Raw genomic sequence first — 22,845 nt, forward strand, 5'->3', positions numbered from 1 at the left:
TTATTTATTTTATACAGTTATGGGAGGAAGATTAATGCTGGTTTGTTTTTCCTGACAGGTTTTTCACGAGTGCTTTTTAAATCCATGCCAAAACAGTGGAACCTGCAAACAAGTTGGAAGTGGATATACTTGTACATGTCTTAAGGGCTATACAGGTACTTAAACATTCATTTTAAAGAATTGGAAATACATGTATGTGCCATATTTTTTTACTTTTGTGGGACCTTTGAGACTAAAATATTACTAAAATATGGTTTACTGTGCTGCCTTGTAAAGGGAGACTTCCCTTTACAAGGCAGTGCAGCTTTAAATTTAAGCGCTGAAGACGCTGAACTTGCCGGAGTTGAAGAATCCGGAGGTTCATACATTTACCCCCAGATGCTGTTCTCAATCCAATCTGCAAGATGTATCATGCTGTGGTTTGGAGGGTGAACAGAGCGATTTGGAGGTTGAGAACCAGAGGTAAAATGTCAAAAGTTAATGCAAACTCTTGTGGCACTACATGGGAGAGGATGCACGGACAGCCCATGGGTGTTATGGCATGCTGGCACTTTAGAACTACAAGCGCCAGCATGCTCATGGGCACAAGTGAATATGCACACTTGTAGTGTCACAGCAGTGTGCACTATAGATGTTCACTACTATGTTCACTATCATACAGTTTGTTCAATGAGCTTGGTTATAATGTAACTTTTTGCATTATATATACTTCTTGTCAAAATATGTTAAGTTGAGAATTGGATTAAGTATAATAATTGGAGCATTTTCACTACAGATAAAAGGGGTATTTAATTACAGCGACCAACATTTCAAGGGCTAAAGCTTTATAACCTGGTACTATTCTTAGAACTTAGGGACAGGTGTAAAATATAGCGTATAATGTAGATTTAAAATACTTATATTGTAACCTAATTTATGCACATATATATATACAGTGAGTCCACTTATGGTATGTAATCTGGAAAAAAATGTAATTCTACATACAGGTATGGGATTTCTAATACTAATGCATAGAAACCACTAAAAAAAAAAACAGTTTAAAATGACCCCTGTCTTTTCACAAACTGCCCCTGACATTCACCTCCTTGTTAAATCGTTCTGCACTGCTCCTCATAGTGACTGCGGGATAAAACACTCGATGGGCAAGTTGTTGTTTACGACAGAATCACTGAACAGCAGCAATAATAAGAGATCCCATATATTTATAGGTATATGTATAGCATGTAGTTCAATAAAGGAAATTACATGTTAGTATGTCTAATCTGTGTGTTATTTTCTTTCTTTTTCATGGGGGTTTAGAGATAAAGCCCTCTCTTAGCAATTCTACTTCAATTGGGAAGTAGAATTGCTAAGTCATGGTGTTACAAATTACACCATGACTGATATATTTCATTGAAAAAGGCCTAAGTCCATAGCATTCTGGATAATTGATCCCATACCAGTATTCTGGCTTTGTCTACTAAATCGTATTTTAAGAAGAATACTGCCCTCCTATGTATGTCTCAAATGAATCATGAGAATGTGGGATCATGAGGATTTTGATTGTGAACTCTACGCTATCATCATCATCATTATTTATATAGTGGCACTGATTCCGCAGCGCTGTACAGAGAACATGCTATGCTAAACTTATTTACTTAATGACATTTTAAGCATTAAATCTTCTTGCTCCATCCTCTATCTGCACTTATTTGCATTAAAAAATGGAAAAACTTTAAATAAGCAGTTTACAAAGCTTGCAACTTGATAACTCAGCCCAGAAAAATAACAGTCAGTAGATCAATAACACTAGCAAATAGTATTTTTTTTTGCATTAGGGATGTAATCTGATTTCTGGATGTAAAAATGTGACAGTTAATTATAGGCTAAACAAATAAGTCAATAAAATCATGTTTTTGAAAACATAACAGTACATTTTCTTGCTGGCAATTTATACTCAGGCTGTAAAGAACTCAGGTGTGTTACTTCTTATCATGTAAAATTATTAATGAGATCTGGACACACAGTCAAAATTAAGTTAGTTATAGTGAAATGAAGATGTACTTGGTACTAGATTTTACTTTGGTTTTGCTAACTGACAAAAAGAGCAACAGAAGTATTTGACAATCCAGTATTCTGCTTATTATAGATTGGTGTAGCTTAATGCTCAAGGGCCACAATGCAGTATTGATCCTCCCAGACATGCAGAAGCACAGTCTGTTTACTAGATATTATAGACTTTGTACCAGGGTCCTGTGCAGTCCCTGTCTACTATAAGTGTAAAATGAGCAGTACACAAATTCAATAGGAGGAAAGAACCAATCAGCCCTGAGACCAGATAGCATATTGCTAAGTCACTGTTGGTATGTAACAGTTCCTTTTCCGATCTGGGGGAAATGATTTATGTGTAATATAGTGCTCCTCTCACCTCCTCGTTCATGGCAGAGCCTCCACCCAAATCTTGATTCATGGCTCTAGGGTGATGTCCGGGGATCACGAACACCAGGGAGCCCTTTACATACCCTCAGCTGTGACCACAAACACTAAATGATATATAACTCATGCATTGGTGCAGAAGCTACCCTGGCACAATATGAACAAGGGCAAAGGATAGGGTGACTGACAGCTATTTCCTGTTGTGTATAAAATATATATATCTGGTTAGAACATAGTAATATACAGTAGCACATGAAGAATTGTGCGCAATCTTGTAATAACTTCGCCAAAAGCTGGAAATTATAATATTTGTACATCGTAATAAGTATTGTAATAAGCATTTGAACGCTGATTGAGCTCTTAATACTCTTGTATAACGGTAATGTCCTGTTAACGAGATACCTCGAGCAGTTAAAAAGCTAAAACTCAGCAGTGCTTTAAGTGTGGAAAGAGAACATACAGCAAAACCATTTAGTTTACTATCACTCAGATTTCCACTCAAATTATATCAATATCATTTAAAACCCTTTCTTTCAATATCTCTCTGTGTTCCTGATCTCCAGAAATAATCCCCACTATCCTGATAAATCTTCACCCTAATAACAAACACAGTCTAGTATCCACTCATATCTAGCTTTAATATCATAGTTGCCAACATTTTCGATCTGCCCTGCAGGAGACGCCACTAAGTCCAGGGGGGCAGGGTGTGTGAATCGTGCCATTATTCCACGCCCAGATGCGGGAGGTTATACTGCTCTCCCAGGAGTCCTAGAAATTTGTGATTCCCCCAGGAGAGATCACAGGCAGCCATAATTAATATTAATCTTCAGGGCTAATCCTCCTCTATCCTGTAGTTTTCAGTGGCCTCATAGAGCATATGCACTCACGGAGCAATACTTGGGCTACAGGTATATGGTATTACATATGAGTAAGTTATTTGAAATTCAAATTGTGAATTAATTTCTTCTGCATCTGGCCGAAATTGTGGTAAAATCTTGATTCCAGCAAATCAATTCACTCGCCTTGTAGTGATTATTCCTTTTAGTTTTAAATTACTTCTCATCATACTGTCACAGATGTCACAGTCTCATAAATGTGACCCTAGTTTCTTCCTTTCAGGTGGCTTAAACAATAAGAAGCAAACGTATTTAAATTTAGACTGAGAATCCATCACCAGTAAGAAACAAACAGCATGAATCGCTCATTTTAGGGCATTGTGCCGATGTTTATCACCGAAATAAACATTATTCTTTTTCATTATATTTTTATGTAAGGAACAGCTGGTGGAAAAGCCATTTTAGTGATGTCATTGGTAGAAATCTGCCTCAAGAGATGAAAGTTGGCAGATTTATTGCATTCTTCTAATTAAATAATATTTTCTTTTTGCTCTGCACTACTTTCCAAGTTTCCATTTACATCTATTATTGTGGAAATAAATGCCAATACAATTAACAATGTCTGAAATTGGGAAATGGGGTTAAATGTTTAATGGGTCAAAGAATAATAAATTGCTTGGATCTATTAAAAAATCAAACACTACCTTTCAACAAATGATTAGCGTCCCTTAGCGGAATAGTGAGGCTTCTAATCAGCCAGAATGAAAACAGCACAGCACATTTATATGAACATTAAGAAGCAAACACCATTTCTGTTAGATTAATATGCATCTGTTTATATATGTTACTCCCAGGTACAAAATGCGAAATCAACATCGATGACTGCAAATCCATGCCATGCAGAAACAACGGAATTTGTAAAGATGGCATTGGGAAATTTGAATGCCAATGTGCCGCCGGCTTCAGAGGTAAGGAAGAAAAGACGTCAATGTGATGATTTCAGAATGTCAGGGTATAATTTTACTTGCTTAAAAACTTTCTGAAAATTGCTTTCTATCATATCAATATATAATTGTATTTTAAAAACATTCTTATGTCATACTTGTATACCACGACTAATGTCACAGATCTATAATATGAGTAACAAAGAGAAAAAATAGAAAGAGGTGCAACCAGTAATGTAGAGATTATAAACTTTAGTAGGCCTAAAAAATATAACAAAAGATCAACCGATGCCGATCTTAGCTTCCCAGATGCAAAGTCTGCAAACCCACTCAGAATCAAAATACTCCAGATGATAAGGTCTGGAGAATAGTGCAATTGGGTTTCTAGCTGTGGTGCCTACTCTTGGAATAGCAGAGAACTTTTAGAAGGACACTTACACTTATACTAGCTTTATTTTCAACTAATATTATGCTAATTCTGAAATGGACAATTATAGAGCACAATGGCTGCACTCAGCTTAATAGCAAATAAACATCAGAAATCTGAAGTCAGTCTTCTGACAAAGCCATTGGTACAACAATTGTTGGGGATGGGGTTCATTGGGTTGCACTTGGGTATGGTACCCACATACTCATTTCTGTATTGATTCTTCGTACAGATTAGTGCAATTTTAAAAACTCTTTGGCGGAACACACAGCTAATTCCTCATTTGGATGTGGAATTTCAAACGTTTCTCTGGCGGAATTTGGTAAAAAATTCCTACAAAAATCCCTTCACCTACCATAGCACTCAACTGAGCAGAATAAATTGACACAGTTGTCATCCCTGCTCTACACTCAGGGCAATGCAAAATCTACAAATGTAGATTACAAAATTGCAAATGCAATGCAGTGCAATGCAAAATCTACAAATACCGTGTGGGGTGCCAAATTGTAGAGCTTTGTACATCTGCAAAACGGCCCATTCATCTGCAGAAATCAAATTATGCTACAACTTTACTTATTGCTAATTTTACATTAACTTTTAGCTTCCTGTTGTCGTTTTTTTTTTACCAGACTTATTTGGAGGGTTGTTTATAATATATCATTACCCTTGGGGTGCCCATTGTTTATGTACTTTGCAGAAATTCATGTGTAACATAATAATATCTTTTTTTAGTTTTACCATTTTTTTGTTGCGTTATATATAAGAATATATACTTACGTGTATGGATTTAATCTAATTAATTGTTGATTTCAATAATTTTCCTTTGTTTTAATTCTAAGAAAGATTATATATTTTTGAACAAGTGCTGGTTGTTTTCAATTATCAGAGTTTGTATTGTTAGGGTTTTTAAGTGTCTGAAATTGTGTTAAATTATGGGAACTTTATATAAAAGATGCCTTCTAGTATTGGATCACAGGTCTAGTGGTTATTTAAAGTCACTATATGTAGCCTATCTGCAATACATTTAAAATAAGTTGTTTTGGTCAAAATGTTTTTAGTTATGTTGCTATAAAGCTGGCTGCCTGTAGGTAGGCTATCAACGGGGTTGGCAGACTTTAGATTTAGGGCTTATTCACATCTAGCCCCCTAGAAAATGCATTAAAATAGGATGAATATTTTTTTGGGGTTCCTTCCCACCATTGTGTTCTGAAATGTTAATGCCATGTTTAAAATGTTGGAATAGGTGGTTGAAATGGAAGTTTATAAGTGTTGGTATTGAATTTTAGATGTGGTGTTATGGAGAATGTAAGTGAATGTAATTTGATAGTTTTACAATGAAAGCAGTAGAAGAAGTGACGGTATGGCATACCACCATATACACCCCCACTTCCACCACTGGTTGAAGTGCAATATGACCTATTTATTATGTTTTAACCACAACCCTAGTACTGTAAACTGCATTGATAGCAATGGTCGAAGTGGAAATTTAGAAGTGGCGGTATGGAACTTTAGACATAACAGTATGAAAAACATAATGGGAATATAAGTGAATTAAATTTGATAGTTTTATAATGAAGGCAGTAGGAGAAGTGGCGGTATGGCATACCACGGTATACACCCCCACTTCCACCACTGATTGATAGATAAAAAAAACTCATAGAAAAACACATTAAAACTACATTACTAAAATACATTTAGAGTGCATGTATTTTCCCAGTGCCTATGTGTGAATAAGTCCTTAATATAGGACATGTTTAAAGCACAAACATTTTGTAGGACAAGAATGAATACTGGCACAGCGATACACTGTAATAAAACTTTTTTCCAAATGTTTGACAGTAGTAAATTATGTAGTTAATTTACTAACACTTATTTGACAATTCTTCACTATTAAAGGTTCTTTCTGTGGAGAAAATATTAATGAATGTGCCTCAAATCCATGTGCAAATGAAGGAACCTGCGTAGATGGTATACACATGTATCATTGTCGATGTGTAAATGGATTTCTTGGTAAGTTTGAAAATGTTGTTTCTTACATTAACAAATGATTAATAATTAATGGTAGAGGGGAACTCATATGGGGTTTAAACAAATTTGTTTCAACATACTTGTATTAATGCATTGCAAATATAAAACTCTTAAAAAATGTGTCACTCAAATTACTTATTTGGCTGATAACTATTTTAAGCAAGTCAACAGTTCACTATCAGTCACAGGCGGGCGCGTCACATGAAACGCGATGCAGCCGCCTGTGCGCCCCCCGGGCCAGCCCATGCCTGGGCGGTACTTGTACCACTGCTGTCCAGAGAAATAGGCTAAACATGGGGAAGCTTTCCAGAGGGTCTCAGCAAAGGCTATTGCTGCTACACACTGGGGAGCGTGCTTTGATAAAAACTGGATGTAGGGTTCTTTCATAATTTGACTCCCTGGTCTGGAATGAAACAGATAACCCAGATATGCAGATGATATACTGGACAGTAGAATAAAAAAGAAATAATTTATATTATTATATTTATTTATAATTTATTTATAGAACCAAGCAGTTCTCTGGGGTGAATGCTAAATGTATATGCTCAATACTCTATAATCATAGCCCCTCAATGAAATAATGTGAATATACACAAAGGAATTTGAGACAAATATATTTTTCCTAAGCATCCGTTTTGCCATAGCTGGTCAGTGAATAATAACCCTATATAACACAGTTTACAAAGGGTGACCAGCTAGCCGGAAAATTATATGCGGCCACTTTTCAAGTGAGAATAGAAGGAATATTTAGTATATGTGGGGCTGATAATTACTAAACCCAGATCACACCTGAAAATATACAGATATAGATATATACTTTTTTCTACTGTACATTGAGGATCTGTGAAACTGATTTATTTACCTTGATCCCGATCGTGTCCCCGGACATGTGTATGCGCGGTCACACATACATTTCTCTCTGCTCACTATGAGAAACATCATTATAAGCTAACACACTTACCAACCACACGATCTTCGTATAATTTCTTACAAATAAAAAATAATAATAATAACAAATAAGCTGATTTCAGAAATAAACTGGTATCACGAATACTCTGTTGATCTTTACAATATTGAACAGATATTTACCATCATTTAAGGACATAGAAACAGAACTTACATTCAGGAACTTCATCTGTATTAATTACATTAGATATTTGTGTTATTAACACAATATAAAGATTTATTCATTTAGATGACCTGTGCAGTTTTTGATCATGTTTGATGGTTAATTAGGGATTCTCACTGTGATTATCGTGGATAGGGAGATACATAAATATAGGTGATTCTACCACCACTACACTCTCATGTGTACTCCCATCTCATTTACCTGTCCCAGACTCCAACATTTTAATATTTCGCTTTTTAATTATTAAATTCATTTTTAATGCATATCAATAAAAAAAAAAATTGGTTTTATGAGTTATGTTTATGTATTATCCATCTTCAACAATCCCCTCAATGATATGGAATAATTTCCCAGTATTGGACTAAATATTTGCGTCTTTAGTGTGCCTTCATTGGAAGTAGTACTGCTTTTCTTTCTTTTTTATTCTATTGTGATATATTACTACTAGAAGTAGCACCTAATAGCAACGACCTCAATTTTTGTACTGCCCTTGTGTGTAAAATATTATAAGAGAAAAAGAAAAAAATTTCTTGTGCGAGGGATATTCTCTAATGATTATCCGATATACTGGACCAGTGTTGGCCAACCTGTGACACTCCAGGTGTTGTGAAACTACAAGTCCCAGCATGCTTTGCCAATATATAGCAGCTTATTGCTGGAAGGGTATGCTGGGACTTGTAGCTTCACGACACCTGGAGTGCCACAGGTTAGCCAACACTGTACTGGACAGTACCTTAAGTCATGTTAATAGTATAATGTTGTCCATATTGTCTGGAGACATAATTAGAGATATTGATCCATAAGAGTAAAGTGATCAAGGTAGTTTTCTAGCAAAGATCTGTTAGGCCACAGAATAGGTACATGAGTTTATTCTCTTTGACTTCTCAGACATCTAGTGGTGTAGTAATGAATTGCAATATTTTATGAGCCTAAACTTCCTCTACTATAAATTCTGTATGTATTCAAAATGCCATAACAAAGTATCTGCCGGTTTTATCACAGCTGTCCAACATCTTAAACATGGTGAGTGGGGGGACCATTTTCACTCTGCAAAAACACTGAACTCATACACCAGCTCTGAACTGGAGGATTTTGAGTCTCACCCTATATTTTTAAACGCAAGCAATTTGCACCTTTCATTTTCACTTTGACAGTGAGATACATCTATCCTATGCAGGGCCGGATTAACCCAAGGTCTAACTGGGCTACAGCCCAGGGGCCTCGGGCATCCAGGGGCCCTTGAAAGTACTCAGCAGCATTATTGATCGGTGCGGGGGCAGAGGCGCCCCCGGCCCGATCAATGCTGCTGAGCCTGTCACTGTAATCCTTCCGTGAGCCCCCCCCGTTAGCCGTCCCCCTTCCTCCCCTTCAAGCACTTGCCTCCTTCCCCTGTCACTGTAGTCCTTCCGCGGCGCTCAGTAATCTCCTTACTGAGAAGATCTTGTAAGAGTGTCAGTAATGAGCTTACAGCGAGCCGCGGAAGGACTACAGTGACAGGAGAAGGAGGTAAGCGCTTGCAGGGGCAGCAGGCGGATAACAGGGGGGGGGGGGGGCTCAGGGAGGAATGGGAGGAATGGGGGGAATGGGGGCCCCCTTAGCCCAGGAGCCTTAATTCGGCCCTGATCCTATGTTAAATATAACACATGTAATAAAGTAAAGTAACAGACGTGCTCTTTATGTTCACTCTCTTTTTAAAATTAGCAGCATTTTAGGGAAAAGAGAGAAAAGTGGTAGGAGGTTGGTTTGATGTGACCATTACACTTTTGTACAGGGCGCATTTTAGAGAGTAGAGAATAGGTGTGCACCTTGGTGTGTGCTGGGACACTTCAAGACATTTTGTAGTGTGCTTCCAGTTCTTAATATAAATGAGATCCAGTGTATTTAGAATATTTTTATTGGACTGTCAATTTGTTTTTTTTTCTTTTTTTATTTGCTCTCCATGTGTCAGACGCCGTCTCCGCACTGACACTTGGTGCAGGAGACAGACGCCTGCACCTTCTCGGCATCCGCGTCCCGTTGTCTAGCAGCGGGATGCTATCTCCACTCACCTGTCGGCAGTCAGCATGTCTGACCACCAAAATCTCCCTAACCCAATCAGGATGCATCTTATGGTATATAAAGCAGCTTCTGACACATGTCTAGTGGCAGAGTATTGGTTCACTCCTGCTCCAGCGCTTCCTGAACTTCTGATCCAGTGTGTTCTTCGGTTCTGACTCGGTCTCCTGTTAATAAACTCCTGTGTTTCGTTTTGGTACCTCGCTGCCCACCTGGTTTTTCTATTTGACTTGACCTGACTTCTCTCTGGATCCTCCCTGTGTACTGCACCGCTCGGTTGGCGCTGACCTGAATTGACTGACTACGCCTGTCTACTACTGTCGCTACACCGGTGACTGTCTTGGAGAACCGCGACCTGCGTACCCTCTACAGCTAAGCCCAAACTCCCTTGCAGGGGTCCATGGTGAATACCGGGGGTACGTTAGACTCCGCGCCTCCCTGTTCATTTGCGCCAATACCGGTTAGCGGCCATCTCTGCAATTCCATGACACCATGATTAAGCTCTATGTGTAAACTAGATTTCATGAATTGCCATTTTGATATGTTAGGAAGTGTTTTTGTGTTTAGACTTGAATGCATTTATTGGATCATATACTCTGTAATGAATGTATAAATTACGATTGACACATTTACAAGTTTTTTTGGTATATTTAACTTTTTATGTGCCTTGATTAAAAGTTGTTTGCTTTGATAATTTGTGAATTCCCAGGAATATAGTGAGCTCATCAAGGGTTTTGTTCATAACGTTCTTAAGAAATGGGGTAGTGCCAAACCTCTGCTCTCACCTGTTGTTTGGCACATATTGATTTGTATTACCAAGTAAAAACGCATGTAGCCAAACAAGATTACTCATTTACAAACAGGGCCGCCATCAGGGGGGTACGGGGGGTACTGTTGTACCGGGCCCGGGCTCACCAGGGGGCCCGGTACAACAGCTCAGCAAAGACTTACCTGGGGCCCGCCGCTGGTCTTCGCTATTCTGTCTTCAGCCTGGCTGTCACCGTGACAGCCAGGCACCAGGATCCGATCGCAGGGGTGGAGGAATCATTTCCCCTGCGATCATGTGATCTGACACAGGCAGAGCACATGATCGCAGGGGGAATGAATCCTCCACCCCTGCGATCGGATTCTGGTGCCTGGCTGTCACGGTGACAGCCAGGCTGAAGACAGAATAGCGGAGACCAGCGGCGGGCCCAAGGTAAGTATGTGTTGCTCATGGGGGGGGGGCGCTCATGGGGGGGGGGGGGGCTGGGTGGCACGGGGGCCTGTACTGGGCCCGATTTTTTCTGAAGGTGGCCCTGATTACAAATAAGGAAGGAATGCATAGTTGCATAATGCCACTGTGAGGTTATTTCCCTATGTTTGTGCTATTGCAAAAGAATGGTTTACTTCCCGGAGATGGCAGTGACCGCAATGGGAAAGATTGTGTTCCTTCTAGCAGGGTAAACATGTCGGATATGGACTGATTGAGATTTTGATTTTTAAATAGGGGATATCTGTATTAAGACACCTCATTTGCCCATGTGCAAAAATTATTTTTTTCTTCCATAGTGAAATATACAGATTAAATGAAAGGGTTAGAGATTAGTGCATTTTGGGAAGCATACCTTGTTCAGCAGATGTTTGCCTTTTTAGACACACTATAAACATAATTGATCAGACACAGGTCATTTCTTTCAATAGTGTTATATGAGCACAGTTCATGTGGGAATCCACATATCCACATGTCCTTATACCCAACAGCATATTTGGCTGCACCACTTTCTTCTGCTTGAAAGCCTCGTTGTAGCACTACCAAGCTCCATATTCCCTATATGCCTCTGAGATTGTTTATGTGTACATTCAAAAAGGGAGGAGTATTCCTGGGGAGTTCTCTCTCCGGTAATGCTAGCTAGTGGGGCAAAGGCTTGTAACCACATACCAAACGTCTTTGGCTCTTGGCTCTTGGTCTACTCATCTGCCCCGTTTTTGGTCTCTCTGACTAAGTCTTTATGGCAAGCAACAACGTAACTATATCTGCGTACTCCTTTATCCAGATATTCTCCATTACTATTGTAGCCAATTGGGAGTTTAATTGAGGGACCAATCAAAAACCTCTTTAAAACTGTCAACTAATGAATTGCTTCCTATCACAGGCACCTTTAGACCCAAACCCAATATTACAGGAGCTACCTATGATGAACTGTGTAGCTACATCTATAGAATGTGCAGCAGTATTTAGGAAGCAACTCATCATCATCATCATCATTTATTTATATAGCGCCACTAATTCCGCAGCGCTGTACAGAGAACTCATTCACATCAGTCCCTACCCCATTGGAGCTTACAGTCTAAATTTCCTAATATAGACACACACTCACACACAGACAGACAGACAGAGATTGACTAGGGTCAATTTTGATAGCAGCCAATTAACCTACATGGTAGCCAGCTGTCATACACTGCTGGATGGTACTTCTGCTAAACCAAGTGCTACCCACTTGTTCCTCTCATGTGCTGGAATGGCTCCACTCTCCAGAGTAGTCAGAGATCTCACTGCCTGTAAAATAAAAGAGAACGTAAAACAGCATGTCACATACATATCCCATTTTTGTTCTGCTTATCTACATTACCTGGGCACCAAAAACCCTTCTTCTCGTCTGCAATCCTGATTCCTGCCTGATACCAACAAGGTCTTAACATTATCTGGACTCCACCTAGCTGGTGGACATCCTTGGCTATTTTTTCTCTAGTGCCATTCTGCAGGGACTTCTGCCATCTAGTTAACCCCAGACTGCTTTTGGATTTACTCTGCTCACTGTGTCCTGTTTCATTATCTACGGCCTCCGCTGACTACCTATATGTGGACCTGTAACCGGGCAGTGGAGATGGGACTTTTCCCTGGGTTCCACCAATGATGCCTTCTCCACTCTGTTTTACCATGACTCAATCCTGACTCTTAATAATCACATGATATAGTGAAAAGGGATCTGTCCATGTACAGATACAACGCTGATCATGGTTAAGCCCAGGAAATACATTTTGCTTCTATGGATTTATGAAAATATTTTTAGACAATTTAACTTAAGTACCCTGCATTTTGCTTTGTTTTTTAATATAATTGTGACCTTAAATTCTTTGAAACATAAAGAAAAATGTTTAACCCTTCTCTTTTCTGCAGCGATTGCCATACATTTTGAGGATAATAGTTTTAGTCCTATTATTAAAAATACATTCCCCCCTCTGGTCAGAGTGAGTGGGCTATGTTTGCCTGTAATGTGATTTCTCCTTTATAGCTAATAGCACGAAAAAGCCTGTTTTACTCTCCCACATTGTTATGGCTAAAGACCAAGACACCCAGCTGATTCCAACATTAACCAGGTCACCTTGGCTAATATGTTAATTCATTAAGTCCTTGGACCCTGTAGAATGCATTTTGCTTACACATTTTTTTACATGCGCACTGTTGTCGATATGTGATGTGTGCAATTTAACTTGCTTTCATAAAAAAAAACACAAGTTAATCTTTCAGATACTAGTGGCATATAAAAGAATGCAACACAGGATAACATCCTGCAGATAAAGCCAGCCTCAGCATTCTGTCTTAGACACCTGCAGAGAATAGTAAATGCCAATTTTCTAAGCACCATGGCTCACTGCAGCTGTCTATTGTCTCAGCATTAATCCTCCGTATCAGAGAATATAGCTATTATGATCCCATGGCATTCCCTGGTTGAAGGCTACTTATTAAATGATTTTACGTGCATCAAGTAACCTTGTAAGTGACCTTTTATCAAAATAGTCTTTATGTACAGTTTGCAATAAGGACTCAGGATAAATAAAAAATATTAATTTGTATTTTATTACTTGCAATTCAAAGCTTAATTTACTACTACTACACAAACCTTTTCAGTTTACTTTTTGACAGAAGCTGTTTGTTTTTCTGAGACTCCTTCTACATGGTAAAAACGTCTATAGCAAATGTGAAGAAAGCTTTTAACTCTCTATTTACTCTCCCCCCTTCACTCTCTCTCTCTTTCTCTCCCCCCCCTCTCTCTTTCCTCCCCCCTCTCTTCCTCTCTGACTCTATCCCCCTTTTCCTCTCCTCCACCCACTTCTTCTTCCCCCCTCTCTATATAGGGACACCATTGTAAATATTACGTATTATTAGTATTATGTATGTTTAAAAGAGATTTAAGTGTTGTATACATATATTCCTGTTTGTAAACTTTGGCATAAAAAATCTATAGTTTTACTGCTCTTTTTTATGCAGCCTTTGCACTCTATTTTGTTTAGGTTTAGAGATTGATTGGGACCCCAAATAATATTGCAAGCATCATTTTCAAACTCCTACCGACTCCATATCATTCCCACATGCCAGAAAACCCCCATCCGTGCTGGAATATGCTCCCACATTATTGAGATGTAGTCGTTATCCCTGTAGCCTTTCTCCCACAGCCTAATTATATTAGGGTTTTAGTTATTGTGCTTTAAAATAATTGTATTAATATTATTATTATTAATAATAATAATAATAATAATAATAATAATTAATTTCAGTAGGTGTAATTGTCAGTAGCTCATATTTCTTGAGTAAATGGAACAAGAGATAACATACCTGCTGTTCAAGGGGATTTTAGAGACACAATGAACATGCTCAGAGCTATAAAAAAAGAAATGAAATAGAAAAACAGAAATAAGAATCTTTGTTTACAGTGATTACAGGACATTACCTATTGAAGCAAACCAATGGAACACAAAATATGTTTTTTTTATATATAATAATATACCTTAAAAGGTGTTTAGGGTGATGGAGCTTATTTAATATTCATCACTTTGGAATAGGAAGTTCTTGGGTATTGTAGGATTCTGAGTTTGAGTGATCTCCTAGGCAACAAAATACTCGGTGTAGATTGGTGGATTCACAAATTGTGGCATGGCCTTTGCTGTCACATCAAATTTGATCTGCAAAAGATGAAGCGGTAAATAACATATTAAACAGCGCCATCAATTCCTAGCGGTTTAGTGCTCCAAATCGCATTTACTATAGGACAGTTTGAGGGTAGAATGTAAAACTGCCCGAAAAAATACACCTTATTTTAATACCTGCTACTGATAGACTAGTTAGTTCAAACATCCTGTTTGAGCTATCTTGCCATTCATAACATAAAATAATTATTGTGGCAATCATTATTTAATGGTTATGGGGACAAAATTAATTTATAAATAACTTATGGGGGCAATTTTTATTGTTAATTATATTAAAGAAAATAAACAAATCTACAATACAGATATACATAGCCAATGATTTGAAGCATCAATATGAATATTATGCCAAGTCATATGCATTTTGTGAAGCTCCGTACAAATAATCAAAGGGGATACTTAGGGCCTGATTCATCAAGGAACATATCTGCCATTTCTGAGTGTATCATACGCAAAATTAATATGTGGTTGCCCAGAACCAGACCACACGGAACTAAATGCTGCAACATTCAATTAATCTTTGTACGATAAGGACACAATTCTGGGAGGGTACAGGGCAGGGAAGGGGTGTTCGCCCTATAGTCAATGTACAGTAAGCCCTGCCAAACTTGCGCAGCCACGTCCGATTCAAGCTCCAGGCATCTCAAAGTTACTTGTTTTTCTGCCGTATATATCTTGCTCCAGCTACAGGACTAGTCTAAGTCCTGAGCAACAGTCTTGTATTCATGCTATAACATGTGTTTGCAATCAGGAGCAACTGTAAAAATTTATTTTATGTTCAGTAGACATTAATAAATGTATTTTGTGGACAAAAAAAAAACAGATAAAAAAACATTTTTTTTAAACCGTTTTGTAATCAATGCTAAAATTATTAACAGGTGACATTATGTTTATAAGTATTAACTTGTTGTCTTATTTGATTTTTTTTTCAGGTACACAGTGTGAAATAGAAATAGATGAGTGTTTGTCGAAACCTTGCTTAAACAGTGGTGAATGTAAAGATCTGAAAGGAGATTTTCAGTGTGTGTGTCCTTTCGGGTATAACGGCAAAATGTGTGAACAAAACATTGATGAATGTCAGAGTGGACCTTGCCAGAATGGGGCCTCCTGCACTGATGGAATTAACAGCTTCAGGTGATGACAATTTGCTATAGTATTGCTGCAGGAAGTAAGATTAGCTGAGACACAGGGAATCATTTTAGTTGTATTTATAGCTAACTGTAGTGAGGGCAATGGGGAAAGTAGAGTTTTGTGAGAAAAAGTCCATACATAAGCAGTATTCTAAAATGTGAAGTATATGTAGGTGTTTTTTCTATAGTGGAAGCATAACAAATCATGGTATAAAAATGTAGGCATAACCATATGTTAGGATAAGGTAATCACTGTCTATGAACAGGGGATCAAATCTTATACCTTAGGACTCAATTAGTTTTTTGCACAGTTGTTGTACTACAAGTAAATTAAATAATTATTCAACATGTTTTAAATCAGCAATCCCATGGAAAATGAGGTAGGTTTTTTTAATATGAATCACTGGGCAGGCTATAAGAACAATCTTGGTATTTATCATTTTTCATTTGTTTGTTTCTTCAAGCTGCTATTAATGGTTATAATTGTTCACAGTGTCATAGACCACCACGGCAATCACAGCCACATGGAAAATGATGTAGTAGCCAGAGGGACTTTGAAACGTTTCTCTGAGCTCCATGTGATATAAAAGCCAAACCTTCTTCTCCCTCCTCTGCTTTCACATAACATGTTGAGAGCTGTGATGCTGTGTGTGACATGCAGCCATACTTTGCGCCCTCCAGAGAGATTTTGAAAATGAGCTGATTTGTAGAAGTGCAGCTAAGAAAAATTATGCATGCATGGGTAAAGGGTACTTACCTTACTATATTACTAAGGGGGGAAAAATGTAGGGGATTGCAGCTTTAATATTTTCTTATCTAATATGTATGTATTTATGAAATGGACATTATCAATGAAACTGTATAACTTCTATTTATTGCAACTTTTCTCTCTCAACATTACTTACTTATTCCTTTTAACTGTGTTGCAATCAATAAGTAGATATATATTATTAATCAGTCATTTATTGTATTTCACAAATTAGCTAAAAGTATATACAATAGTCATCCCAACACTTGCATACAGATAGTATTAAATTAATAACTAGGGAGATGCATGATTACATCGACAACTAAGGTATCCCAAATGTTAGGTTAGGTTTATGTGTCGTTTCCATATATTAATTTATTAACTTAACTTAACTAATTAAGCTGCAGACCACAATGTACACAAAACTATGTGTACCGCAAAGTACACCACACACACTTACAAACCACGTTCATTGTATACCTCTACACATCACATATTTTATTCAAACAGACATTATACGTATAATGGTATTTACCTTGCCTCTATTCCAATCAGCCTCGTCTGGACAGTCTACGTCTCTGATAACCCATTGGACATTTACATCAAACACTACATGTGTTAATCCACGTTGACAGAACCGCTTTTGCCAAGCATTATTACTATTATGATCTATTACAGTCTACTGCATCAACACATAAGCCCACATGCATCTCAGGAACCGTTATGTGTATTGACATTTCAATGCTATATACAGTTTCGTATGTTTAACGGCAGACGGACACATCTATAAAAGAATAACACAGCACTATCGATATTAGCATTTCATTGACCAACAAAGCCACAGATTTAACCTTCATCTAACACGGCACATTAAGGAAGCACACTATAAGACAACTCGTATTCTACAGCGCTTAGTGCACCCAAATACTGCCATCAAGCAACAGGAGCCTGGCTAACCCTTGCATTTAAGCAACTCCTACCAAGACAGCAAAATCCTGCTAGTTGTGTTTAACCAAATACGTCCCATTCCTTAAAAATAATAATAAATTGTTCAAAATTGATTGGATCAATATAAGACAGGATGGTAAATTTGTATGTTCGTCAAACAGTTATACACACATACATTATATCTCATTAATAATTTAAATATAAACACATACCCATACGCATTAATACATAAAAGTTGTTAAAATACATGAATATAGTGAGTCAGTCTGACTACTTCCGAAAAATCAAGTAATATTACAAAATACAGAGTTTGATGCTTGCTGCTGGTACAGTTCAGACTCCCTCACCTGTTTATATAGCTGATTACTCCAGGGCACACAGAGCTACTGGAAAATAGTCAAAGTTCAGATCTGGTCTTGACATTATAGCATAGCTAATGAACATTAATACATTCAATCATGTGTTAAATGGTGTAAGGAGGAATAGCAGAAGTCTTGATGACTGAAATAGAGCAGTTGTATGTGTCAAATGTATACTTGTTCCCCTGTACAGGCACAGAGGGCAGCTCATTTATCCTCAAATATGATATTCTTTACCATTTGTAAGATATAAATGGTTTTCTAAATATCCAGCATTCTGACAATGTAATCTCCACTCCACATTTTTACCCCTCTTACATAAAAAATCATATTTACAACTGGAAGTGAAGTTACCTTTATAGTAGTGTGTAAATTGAGTGATATAATAATAGACTGTAGCATACACTGCTGCTAAGAGTGTAATTAATGTATTGGTTAGTGGCAAGAAATGAGGGACTGACTGGTTCAAAAATATGGAACTTCTGAATGATTTTGTGATTGGCCAGATCTGTTCTTTACAAATGCATCTAATATTTAATTATCATTTTTTATATTATATATATTTTTATTTATATGTTCATAGTCATGCTCGAGACATTTTCCCCCATACCACTATCATACACTGAAACGCTGTTTAATATCACCAGACCACTTTTAGTCATAATTTTAATTGGAAAATGTAGCAGGCTCTTCACTTCATGTCACGTAATGTACACAGTAATGGGGGGAATCCAAACATTTTCCTGTAATCAGTAAGAGCCCTCATGACATCTTGTCAGTGGAATATGCACCATTGAGTTTAAATGGCGAAGGTCTGGGCCTTCTGGTGTCCCCAAACTCTGTTCCGCCACCCAGTACATACTTATTGTAATTCACCACCTCTGCCACTTACTTTGATACATTCATAGGCCAATGATGTCTTCTGTTTCTTCAGACAATCGTAAAATAATATTTCTTTTTTGTAGGTGCCAGTGTATGGAAGGTTTTACTGGACAGTTTTGTGAAGTTAATGTCAATGAATGTGAATCCAGTCCCTGCCTTAACCTGGCTAAGTGTATAGATAGCATAAATTCTTTTATTTGTAAATGCCCACCAGGATTTTCCGGAAGCAGGTGTGAAACAGGTATTACTCATTTTGCTTACTGCAGAAAACACTTTGGTTTAACATACCAATTGCTCGAAATTATACATTGCATTAAACATTGCATGGAAAGTGCAATGTTTAATGCAATCACACCTTTTGTAATACAGCTACATATGTGCTTGTTTTTGGAGTTCAGTTGCACATCAGCCAAGCTTAGATTTCCCAGAGACCTTCTCAGACATCCTTCACTACATTTTCTGTTGTTAGCTTGTTAATGTTAACAACATTTTATGTTCTACCGGAAGTATTAGAATCTTCAGTTTGGTGTTATTCGCAGGGCTTTCCTGATGTCTTTGATTAAAACCGAAAAAGCCAGAAATCTGATTCCTCAGTGAAGACTGAAGGAGCCTGTGCGTGTGGCAGATCTGCGCAGGAACTTCACCATGCTGCTTCCTATAACAGGACAGCCATATTTATGGAGTGCAGAAAGCAGTGTGGTGAAGTTTGTGGACAGGCATCTTCAAGCTTCACTGAACAAAGCTGTCCCTCTCCTGGAGTTGATATATAGGCCTTCGGAGTCTCTGGTAAGTGGTCAATTGGCCTCACTTTTTCTTGCCATCACTCATTTTGCCCGGTCCTCTGGCACCTCTCCTATTGCATCCTGCTCCCTGATACCCACTCCCCTGGTTTCTTCTTGTATGGGGCACGTTCCTCTCACCCATTTTATCCAATTTATCCTTTTATCTACTGACACCCTATCCCCTGTGATCAGGTTGTCTGGCAACCTCCTCTCACTCCTGGTAACCTCTCCTCTCCCCTAGGATCCTGGCTCTTGGCACCCACTCCTCTCTCTCTGGGAACTCAGTCCCCTGGGACAAAAGGACTGCTAAAATGGTGCATGGTCTACAAAACTTACCATAATAATATATGGAGCACAGAAGAGAAAAGGGGATATGATAGAATATTTCAAATATGTCAATGGTTTTAACAAGGTTTAGGAGGGAAGCATTCTACAGAGAAAGGGGATTATTAAAATAAGAGAGCATAAACGTATGTCAAAAGCTGTGTATTACTGAGTCACGTAATATACATGAATTTACTGCAGTGTTTATGCTTATTCATTTTCTTTTATGCTTATGACTTTTTAGAGACTTTAGCAAGCAGTATTTAAAATGGAAAAGGTACAATTAAGTAAGGTGATTTTACTATCAGAGACCATGATCCCTTAAATTGTTCCACAAAACAACTGCACTAGTGGCGGAACTACAGGGCCTAGCAATGCTGGGTTGCTCCTTCCTCTGATGTTCCCTTACACCCACCCTTTGCCCCTCCTCCTGCTCTTCTGGGTGACGCATGCACTTGACCATGCATGCTCAGAAGAGCATGAGCAACATTGCCAGTTCCTTACCTAAATATATGTATGGGACCGTCGATGAATTGTTCCCTCCTTGATCTGCACTTTAAATGCATGTGCCTGGCAGACAAAATGAGCATTTTTCAAAAATATTCATTGCTCCCCCACATGCTTTTCAGTTCGTAAATGTCCCCCAGTGATTAGGCCCAGATTTGGGGAAAGCCAACATAGGCCAATGCCTAGAAACAACGTTCTGCTCACTTGTCATTATTATTGTGTATATTTTACTATAGTTAAGATCTAAATTTATCCCAATTAGTTCAAAATCATGTCAATTTACTTAGTTTTTAAAAATAGGATGCTCTAGGGGTGGCAAAGAGAAAGGGGCCTAGGGCAGCAGAATATATAAATCTGCAACTGCCAATAGCTTTGCATGAATTGAATAACAATGCAGCATGTTTAGACATTTTTCTTTACACATCTCAGTTTGTGATAATTTATCTTAACGGTCCTGCTACCCAGTCACTACATGCAAAGATGAAACTAATTATTCTTATGATATAATTATTTAACTATTATTAAATATACTACCTTTCGAAAGTTGGTGTCTTTACTGATGTATATATCTATCAGATTGCCTTATATGTCTCAGATGACCCCTAAATTTAATCTGTATTCTTCCATTTCACCTACACCCCAAGATTAACCTATATCTATTACAATATCCTCAGCACATTTATTTCAAACCCATGCTCAATTTAGTCTTGTGTATAGCTCACCCCCATATGTCTTATTTCTCACAACCAACCAACCAACCAACCAACCAACCAACCAACCAACATGTTAACACTTAATACCTCATTCTTCTCATCTAATTCTGAAGCACAGTTTCTCTCTCATCCTCATTTTCATCCTTCATCTGCATAACACATGTCATGAACTATTTAGTTTATTTTGTTAACAGACTTTGTTATATTTACTTTTATGTTGTTAATCAAAATGCTAAAATGATTTTGCTCGCTGCAGAACAGTCCTCTGGATTTAATCTGGAATTTGAAGTCTCTGGTATATATGGTTACGTAATGCTTGATAATATACTACCCACACTGAGCGCCATCACCTGCGCCTTCTGGATGAAATCTTCTGATACTACAAATTATGGAACACCAATATCATATGCTATTGACAACGGCATTGACAATGCTTTTCTGCTTACAGACTATAATGGGTAATTAAAACACTTTTTTTACACTTTCATTTTAAATGTACACAAGTGATGAATACATTCAATGGAAAAATCAGTAACAAATAGGTATACAAGGTCCACATTTTGTAGAAAGTAATTAATATGCGTATTTATTGTGTTTGTACCCAATTGTAAAGCGCTACGGAATTGGCTGGTGATAAATTAATAAATGTTGATGATAATGTAAGCAAACAATGGAAAATGAAAAATAATAAAAAGGAGGGGTGGGGTGAGGCTTGAAGAGGTGCGAACATTGTTGCTTATAAGAGGAGAAAGGTGAATAAAGAGAAGAGGACAGTTAGAAGACCTGAGGGAGACATTAATCGTGGGAGGGGCAGTTCTGGCCTTCACTGAAGAGCTATGGGGTCCCAAGTTGGGTAAAAAGATCTGGTCTGTTATAGAGATGATATGTGGTTTTTTTTCATGCATGTGAAGTGCCAGATGCAGTTTTTAACCATTGAGAAGGGTGGTGGGTCAGGCTGTTTCCAGTGGAATGCGAAAGCTGCTAAAATGTGTGCTAAAATGTGTGAAGCCAATTTTATAAGGTATTTTTAAAAGCCTTTGGGAGGGTAATAGAGAGATAAGAGAGGAGGAAGAGTTGTGGATCCTTAGGGATAAAGGCCTCCATCAGAGAGTCAAGGGGCTGAATGTATCAAGCTGAGAGTTTTCAGGCGGGTTTGAAAAACCAATCAGATTCTATCTATCATTTATTTTGTACATTCTGCAAAATGATAGCTAGAATCTGATTGGTTGCTATAGGCAACATCTCCGCTCTTCAAACCCGCCGGAAAACTCTCAGCTTGATACATTTACCCCAAGGAGTCTGTTTATCCCAAAACATGGATATCCTTGGGACGGTCCACTATATATGATAGAAGGGGCCCTGTGACTTTAGTTCCTTCAACAAGCTGGGTTAGCGGTAGGATTTTTTTTTAAATTTGTTGTGGTGTAATATCACCTATAGTACACTTTATATGCTGTTTCCTTAATCAGAGTTGACACTGAGTTGCGGGATACAGAGCTCCTCAGGCAGGCATCAGAGATCATCTTTCCACTCAGATTCATGTCTGTGGTGGAGTTCTGATGTTAAGTCCAGTAGCATAATATAAATATGGCAGTTTATATTGCTTCTGTGAACATAGGTGAGCTGCCTGGAAGGAAGTGAGGATTGTACCAT

General features: G+C 38.0%; 1 protein-coding gene across 1 annotated transcript in view; it reads left to right on the forward strand.

The window, feature by feature from the left end:
• The window catches only part of SVEP1 (sushi, von Willebrand factor type A, EGF and pentraxin domain containing 1), a 291,067-nt gene that overhangs the window by 169,856 nt on the left and 98,366 nt on the right, over positions 1-22,845 (forward strand). Inside the window, 6 exon segments of the mRNA XM_075204846.1 lie at positions 59-155; positions 4,106-4,219; positions 6,519-6,632; positions 15,732-15,933; positions 18,950-19,107; positions 21,449-21,650. Coding sequence (XP_075060947.1) covers positions 59-155; positions 4,106-4,219; positions 6,519-6,632; positions 15,732-15,933; positions 18,950-19,107; positions 21,449-21,650 — 887 coding nt within the window.

Source organism: Mixophyes fleayi, chromosome 1 (genome assembly GCF_038048845.1).
Source record: "Mixophyes fleayi isolate aMixFle1 chromosome 1, aMixFle1.hap1, whole genome shotgun sequence".
Lineage (NCBI taxonomy): Eukaryota > Metazoa > Chordata > Amphibia > Anura > Limnodynastidae > Mixophyes > Mixophyes fleayi.